At 39.1% G+C, this 9,067-nt stretch overlaps 1 protein-coding gene across 1 annotated transcript; it reads right to left on the bottom strand.

Annotated features, from left to right (window-relative positions):
* Positions 1-6,495: 6,495 nt before the first annotated feature.
* Positions 6,496-7,441, bottom strand: LOC103730975 (olfactory receptor 493-like). The gene has a single exon (XM_008829285.2). The coding sequence runs from the start codon at positions 7,438-7,440 to the stop codon at positions 6,496-6,498; it is 945 nt and encodes a 314-aa protein (XP_008827507.1). The 5' UTR covers position 7,441.
* Between the last annotated feature and the right edge of the window lie 1,626 nt (positions 7,442-9,067).

The raw sequence follows: 9,067 nt of genomic DNA, 5'->3' as shown, positions 1-9,067 counted from the left end.
GCTCCGTAATATAGAGAAGACAGAATCATGTCGAATGGACTTACTTAATTCTAACATCCCAGAAAACATAAGGACAGTTGAGATTGTTTAAGAATACAATGAGAAAACCATCACGGATGATGTGGAAAAACTGAAGTAAACATTCACAGGCCATGTACTTCAGGGACAACCCTTTCCTCCCCAAGTTGGTAGTGGTCAGAGTGTTTTGTCACAGCGTTGAAGAACAAACTAAGACACCCAGGATCCATCTTGAATCATTCTGGTTTTGGTAATGGGGGATAAAATTGCCTATGAGGGATGATCAAAATTCATTCCTAGAAAGGCTAAATGTGGAAAGAATTCTGTTCTATATTCTTGTATATCCTCTACCAAGCCAAATAAATGTTTTTAAATTTTCTTTCTAATTTTTCCATCCCTAAACTTCAGTGGAAATAAAAATTTATCATGTGAACTTATATATGCCAGCCATAAATTTCGCTGACCGTTGGACAAGCCTGTGAAAGGCAGTGTGAACAGCTCCTCCCCACATTGACACAGATAAGGCATTCCCAGAGCATATAGTAACATTCTTGAGCATTTATTTATGTAGTGCTTGAACAACATCCATCCCATTATGCACTTTATTGAAGGGGTTTAAAATAAAAAGACTAACAACTGTTAGGCATTTTGAGCACAAAATAATTTACTTTTTGTAATTGCATATTTAAATATCATTCAAAAAGTCTGAAGAGTTAGAACTGGAGAGATTCCAGCCACGTTCTAGGCCAGCTGATGTTTTCTCTTTTAACAAAAAAAAAAGAAAGAAAAAGTGTTAAAAATGAAGAAAGTTTGACTAACAAAATGGCTCATCAAGTAAAGGTACTTCCTGCCAAGCTTGACTACCTGACTTCAAATGTTCTCTGACTCCATATGTTTGCAGCTGCAAGCACCCATGAATACACACACACACACACACACACACACACACACACACACACATACACACTACATGTACACACATGGACAGTGTAAGTTTAAGTGAAAAATTTTTTAAAGAGAATAGAGAGAAAGGGGCTGGAGAGATGGTTCAGTGGTCAAGAGCACTGACTGCTCTTACAGAAGACAGGTTCAACACCCACTACCCATACGGCAGCTAACAACTGTTGGTAATTCCAGTTCCAAAGGATATGCAACTTCTTCTTACCTCCACAGGCACTGCATGACATGGGTGCACTTACACACATGTAGGCAATACACTTATATACATAAAATAAAAAATAATAATAAATAAAATAAAAAAATAATATGCAAAAAGAATTGACATATACTGGCACTCAAATCTCACAGCTGTCCCAATAGACACAACAGAATGTCTAAATCCCTTTCAAGTAATGAGATGATATTTCACTTCTCCTTCATGGAGAGGAGAGCTACAGTCATATAATGTATTAAAAATTACTGCTGGGCAGTGGACATGGTGTCTGGTTCCCTCCTCCCACTGTCCTTATGACAAATTGAGAAAATATCCAAACTCTAAACTACAGTTTAGGGAACAAAAATATGTATTGCACTTACTAACAGAGCATATGATGGCAATGAGGGGTTACTTACAAAGAATGAGCATCCTTGGGCTGTTTTCTAAACTTGCTATACATTTTGGTAGCTTCCGGACCTGGGGTACCTGGTACAAGTTGGCAAAGCCCCTCTTCCTCTATGGCTTTTCCTGTATCTATCCTTAGTCACTTCTAGTCATGCAGTTAAAGCTGGATGATTGGGTAGGAGGGCTGACTGTCTCCCTCTGCCCTCCCTTCCTACAGGGAATCTTAGGGTCAAACCAGTTTGATGTAAACAGGGGAGAAGCCAGAGAAGAACCCATCTATCCATGTGTTTGCCAGTCTGGCTTTCCACATGGAGGACACACTTACCCAACACTCTACCCCTTCCCCCGGCTCTTACAATCTTTCCACCAGCCTTTTCTGCAAAAGTACCTGAGCCTTGGAGGGGTTGACAGATACAGGATGATCTTTCTTCTATTGTGGTGAGATACTGAACTCTTTGGCCTTCTCGTTATTTGTTTCCAAGATGTAGCTGTTGATCCATTTCAGTGGTATCGTATCTTTCTACTACAAAGACAAATGAAATGAAGCAGGAACACCTAAATGAACATCATGGACTGCTGTAATTATCTAACCTATGGGTGTAAAAACAAATGCTTAGTGGATACCTTAACAGGTGCATTATATTCATTTAACAAAACACATGCAGTGGCTTCCTCATTTTGGTATATAACCTCCTCTACCACAAGGGGTTGGTCTGGTCTATAGCCCCAGAGGTGTGTCCCATCCTTAGGAGCGGGTCCTATGTCCAATCAGAAATTTGTCGGTTGCACACATATTAGTTGAGCCACTATTGCACCAGCAGGTGGGACGTCTTGCTTGACATGTCAATAGCATGCAGCGCATGGGAGCCATCATCCAGCAGAATAATATGGAATAATTCTCCCCCACCCATCTGCATTGTGCCATCTGGCACTATGAAAGCCATCCATCCAGTGGGAGGGAGTGTCCAGCATAGTAGCTGCTCCATCTCTCCATCTCCTGAGCTCACATCATGCAGTGTCTTCAGCAAATGGGCCTTATCATCTCTTCCCAGTGCAACTGACATTAGTAACAATAGCCTTTAGCATTTTGAGGACCTCCATGGTCTCTGTCCAACAGCTCGGGGTGGGGGGGCTACACACCCCAATACTGGAATTTTTATTTAACAATTGTACAGTTTTGGGAGGCTTTATTTTTATTTTATAAGATATTAGTTGGTTACTCTGGCATCTACAGAATTAGGCTACTATAGACTTTTCCCAACCAATCTAGTGGGTATCATTCATGTCTCACCCCACAATATAGCTCCCAAGAATTTACAGCTATAGCTAGCATTTGTTTCAAGTGTACTTAATATCTCTCAAATGGGTTTCACATCTGCAAAACACCCAGAGGTTAACATTATATACTAGATTAAACATAGACATGGTTTAACACAGCATGGAAAGATTTTATCCATTTGTATTAATTGTTCTCTCAACACATCTATGTTGCATAGGTAAGAAGCATTAACTTCATTAGTTCTTCACTATCTTTCTTATCTTTTTGGAGTCATTCCACATCCTGGGGATTTTACATGGAGCATATCTGTATTTTTTTTAATTTTTGATGCATTCATTGGTGCTTGCTCAAGTTGCCTGACCCTGCACAAGGCTAAGAAGGAATAAAGGCCTCTTGTCCCTGCTGTATCTGTTGGTTACCAGAGTCAGGTAGGCCCTGGGTGTGCCTTCTAGCACACATATCTGCTGTCTTTCCTTTGACCATATTTGGTTGCTGGGGGAGGCCTATTGGTGAAAACTGCCTTCACCCTTAGTATAACTTTTCTCAGGAGAAAAATGTAACTTGTTTAATCTTCAGAGAGCCTTATCAAGCCCTGGAACAGTTTTTATCTTCTGTATGCCCTTTGTGAACTGTTCCTCAGATTTTAAAACCTTATAGAAACTCCTTAGTACAGAATTTATTTTTTTGTCAATTTATTCTTTAGGAACACTGACTAGACAAGAATCTCACCAGATTTGCCTTAGGTATAAATCTTGCCACAGTTTTCATCATAGAAACATCTACTGCCCTCCTCCTTCCTCCCTTTGGATCCCACTAAACTTTACTGTTGGAAACCAATGAGCTTTATTAGGCATACTTACAGAACAATGGGTGAGGGGTACTTACAGAAGTGTGGGTGCTCCCTATGAAGGTATCACTGGAAAGTGTTGATGTAGCATGGCTGATGGCTTCCCCATATCCATGCAAATAGAGAAATCCTCCCTTAGACTCCCACAGCCAATGTACCCCAGCCCTTCCCTGAGGCAAAGTGAAATTAGAATCAAATTGCCCACAGTGTTTGGGAGGTGTGACTGGATACTCAGGTGAGTGTCTTGTGACTCTCTGCCCTTCCTTCTATGCAAGACAGAACAGTCAACAAGCCCCCTTTTAGATCTTTGGCAAACAGGCACAGCTGAGCTCAGGAGGTGATGTCTCCCTGGACTGGAGGACAGTCCTGTACCCATCTATGAGGTATTAGGAATGTGGTGAGAACAGAGAGAATCAAGGAGGGTAGCAAGTGGACAGTCTCATAGTTTTATGTGCACTGATGTTATAAAATTAGAATAACTATGTATTTTTAATTTTCATTAGCAAAAAAGATATAAAAGTAAAATTGTGTTGAGGAGAGGTGCTAGGGGGTGTCCACCTGAAATTGTTCTTTAAAAGCAATAAATTCATGTGAAGGAGCACTTTATCCAGAAAGGAAATACTGAAAGACTTCATGCAAGGAATGAAAATGTTTAGATTTGTTTAGATAGCTTTAATCACAAAATTTAACCTGTTCTGGACTTCTATTGAGGTTCCAAGTTATCGGAGTAAAAACAAGTCTAATTTACCTATTAGTAAAATCTATCAGACTATATCTATTGAGAGATTCAAGACCCAGGGAAGGGAGAAAAATTCTTTAAGTTCACATAGACCCACCCATACACAATCTCTTGTTTATAAAGATGTATTTTATCTGCATATGTGTTTGTGGATCACATGTGTGCTTGGTGCCTGTAGAAGTTAAAAGATGGCACCGGAGTTGCCATGTGGGTGTTAAGAAATAAACCAGGTCTGCTGCAGGAGCCACAAGGGCTTATAGCTGTTAAGCCATATCTCCAGTCCCTCCAGTTTTCCCTATATTCTACAACTCATCCCCTGGTATTGTATCTCTGGCTTCCTTGCTTCTTTTCAAAACATTTTACTACATTTAGTGTTGGTGTGTCTGCCTCTGTGTGTGCATGTGTGTCTGTGTCTGTGTGTGTATGTGTGTCTGTATATCTGTGTATAGGCCACAGGACAACTTGTGGGGTTGGTTCTCTGCTTCCACTACATAAGTTTTGGTGGTCAAACTCAGGTTGTCAAACTTGGAAGCAAGTGCTTTTAGCCACTGAGCTATCTGGCCTGCCCCATGTTCTTCTTTATAACAACTCACATGACCAGAACTTCATACCTTTCTCTCCTGATAGCCTGTTCTAGTCTTTATCATGAGAGAAACATCTCCAAATATCTGCTAAAAATTTAAAGCACATACTACCTCATGAGATCTTAGGAATTTAGTTATATGAACTCCAAATTCCCCAAATACAAAACTGGCTTCCATATGAACATGTAACCCATGCTTGAGGTCAGAATGTTCAGACTGTTAGGTACAAGCTGTCCTTGGATAATAGAGAAATAATAAGTCAATGACAGGAGGCATGTCATGTTCGGAAATAACTTAGAGAGAACATAGGGAAGACACATCAAACACCAATGATTTCCATCTTTTTGATCAGATTCTGTCTGGAAGATTATAACAGAGCATTGAAATTGTTTAGCAGCCAGATATGGGATAAACACTTAAGCATTCATTCCTCTAGACGTGTTTGTTGAGTATTAATTGTATTCTAGAAACCAAGTAAATACTGTAGATATGTTTGTTAGGTTTGAGGGCACAGAAAACAGGAACAATCAGAGAGAAAAAAGGAGATCCTACCTGACCTCAGACAAGATGGAGTTTATTCAAGCACAGCGTATGACAACAGCCTTCCTTTATATTGGAAGCAACCGCTGCTCTTGGGGAGGGGCTGGTAGAATTTTATAGGTCATAACTATGGCTGACTATGTGTGGATCAGGGGCACTCTTGAGAACTTTGTAACCCATGTATGGCCCTCTTTTTCCTGGTACCTTTTTCTTTGGTTTATTTTGAGAGACAGGGCGTTTTTTATCTCTTTTTGAGACTACTTGCTCAAGGAGACAGGCTGTCTTGGGAAACAGACTGTCTCAACCAAGAGTCCTCCAAGGAAGGAGGGAAGTGACTGAGTGATAATGCCAACGCCAGCAATAATTTCATAGGACTTCAGTTTTCCCAACTGGGGCATTCTATCAGTGTTAATGAATACCGCAATTCTCATAAAAATTAGGCATCATTGCAAAGCACACTAGAAAACAAATCACCTTTAATAAATTAGGACACACCTTGGAACAATAAGTGAAAGTGATGTGACTGGTAAAGGGTAGATGTGGTGGTGGGTGGTGAACCTGAGGTAGGCTGAAGATGAGAAGAAAACTGAGAAGCTTCTGTTGTTATAGAGAGTGAGATAAAACTGTCAGATGGGAACTAGCATTGTCAGTGATCCAGATAACCTCAACAAATGAAAAGCAAATCAGAGTAAGCCAAGAAGACCCCCATGAATCATGGAAGATAATAAGAATTTTATTCTGAAATTGGTGAAATAAATAAAAGTTTTAAACATGAGTCACCACCCTAATTCATTTTTTTAAATATCTTTTGGGTTGTGTGGACAATGATCAAGGAAATGTGGCAAAAGGACTAATGAGAACACTAATAACCAAATCGGAGCTGATGGTCCATTTTCGAGGGTGACTGTCTACAACTAACAGACGTCTCTATGAAAATATTTTCTTTTGAAGCTGTTTCATAAAAGCATTCTTAATCTCATTATTCTTGAGACTGTAGATGAGAGGGTTCAACATTGGGATGACCACCATGTAGAACACAGACACCACCTTGTTCTGATCACTGGAGTAACTGGATTTGGGCATCACATAAATGAATGTGACAGTCCCATAGAACAGAGTGACTGCAGTGAGGTGGGAGGTGCAGGTGGAGAAGGCCTTCTGGCGGCCCTCAGTGGAGCGCATCTTCAGGATGGTGATGAGGATGTAGGTATAGGAGACAGCTATGGCTAACATTGTGACCACCGTAACAGTGCTTGCAGAAAATGAGGTAATAAGCACAGAGACACTGACATCAGAACAGCAAAGTTCAACTAAAGGAGCGAAATCACAGAAAAAGTGATTGATTCTGTTTGGTCCACAGAAGAGAAAAGAAAAAAAGAAAAAGGTAAAGCAGGAAGCATTAAGAAAACCACCTACATATGATCCTACAATCAACTGATTACACACTTGCGTGGACATTTTGGTTGAATAAAGCAATGGGCTACAAATTGCCACAAAGCGATCATAAGCCATGGCAGCAAGAAGGTAGCACTCAACTGTCCCAAAAAAGGCAGCTGAGCCAAGCTGGATAGCACAGCCAAGGTAGGAGATGTTTTTTTTCTCCACCAAGAAGTTAACTAGCATATTGGGCGTGACAGATGATGAATAGCCAATGTCAGTAGAAGCCAAGTGGCTCAGGAAAAAATACATGGGGCGATGGAGCTGAGGAGAGATTCTGATTAGAAAGACTGTGCTGAGGTTTCCAGCCAGGGTCACCAGGTAGATACACAGGATGATGAACAAGAGAATGACTTGAAATACTGGATCATCTGTTAAGCCAAGTAAAATGAACTCGGTCACTGCAGTTTGGTTCCCATTCCTCAGTAAAGCCATGGGACAATGAAGCTGCTGCCAAAATAAAGCTGTGATGAAGACATTACATGAAACAATTTATAAATAAGTAGCTGCATTTTGTTCATCACATTTGTGTAGGGTAATATAACGAAATACATCATTACAAAAAGTTTTGATGAGCAAATGACATTTACTCTAGACTCTCAGTGTTTATCTATTTCTGTGCATTTACTGTACCTTAAAAATTTTAAAACAGAAATGTTAAATAATTTTCTACACATAATCTATAACTTGTCTTTGCATGTATTTATGTGAAATGTACCTAAGTGTCTTTATAGCTTAAGATTTACAGTGTGAGAACTGGGCCTGCACAACTGCTCAGCTGGTAAAGGCACTGGCCATCAAGCCTGACAGTCTGTTTCATTGCAAGAACCCACACAGTAGGAGGTGAGAACTGACTCCTTAAAGTTGTCCTCTGACATCCACACATGTGCTGTGGCTGTCACTCCATTTCTCTCAGTCCACCCAAACAAAATAAATAAATGTAAAATAGGGTAGATTTCTGAAAATCATAAAGTAAATATTACAAGCATATTAAATAGTTAAGAAGTACAAACACAGAATTACTTAACAAAGACTTAAGTAATTGTTAACTCTTATTGAATGCTTACTAATCACAAGCACATGTTGTAAAATTTTATGTAAAGTTTTATTTTCGTGTGTATGTGATAATTTTACATACATTATTTACTTCCATTGTTGAGAGGGAACAATTTGAAAATGTTAAGTAACTTAAGGTTTTATAATAAATATTAGAGTCAGATATGTATCCCACAAAGGCCGAACTTATTCATTTCTTTTTGCATTTGAAGAGTTACAATGAATTTGAGAACACTTGGACATTAGAGACAGACAACAGTGTAGCTTTTCAGTTTTCTGATTGCTAATACATGAAAGAAGTGCTTGAATGGTGACACTGACTATAAATTCAATCAGTTAAGCAAGACCACATCCTAATTTTTAAAGAGATAAATAAATTTTCTTGCTAGAACTGGGAGTAAATAGAAAGAGTTCTGCACTAAAAATAAGTTCCTACTACAAATTAATAATTATTTTGAATATTTCATTTAAGCCATTGCTCTATTAAGTTGTTTGAAATATCAATCCGATTATCATGTAAAATGTGAATAATGTTTAGAACACTATAATTTTTTCCACTTATTCAGACACTCCAAATCCTTTTCTACTGTAATAATATTGCTAAGAGAAGAATGAGGAACATCTAATGTGATTTTCAACAAAGTTTATTAATGAGATGCTCACTCACTAGATGCTAGTTGAGTCTCCTCTCCTGAGTCTTCTGCCTTGAGGTCACTATCTTGGTCCACAGCATCCTGAGCCTGTGATGCTTGAGCATTCAGTCAATGAACAGACCAGGTCTTTCCACAAGATACTCACTTGCAGTATGCCATCATAGCATTTCATACTTGGCAAGTTAAAAGCGTTTTAAACTTGGATGTTAAATGCATTTTTGGCTGAGTGGTATTTTTATATGCAAAAGTATGAAAAAGACTATGATAGTTGCTGATCTAATGAGTGATTGGACAAATAAGGATTCTCTGAAACCCAGTTTATGCCTGATTACTCAGAATAATTTGACTAATGA

The sequence above is a fragment of the Nannospalax galili genome, unplaced genomic scaffold (genome assembly GCF_000622305.1).
Source record: "Nannospalax galili isolate Female #2095 unplaced genomic scaffold, S.galili_v1.0 scaffold1654, whole genome shotgun sequence".
Classification (NCBI taxonomy): Eukaryota; Metazoa; Chordata; class Mammalia; order Rodentia; family Spalacidae; genus Nannospalax; species Nannospalax galili.
This window is presented reverse-complemented; position numbering and strand designations above follow the sequence as displayed.

Coding starts and splice junctions, on each gene's coding strand:
- LOC103730975 (XM_008829285.2), bottom strand. CDS start 7,440: ATGGCTTTACTGAGGAATGGGAACCAAACTGCAGTGACCGAGTTCATT.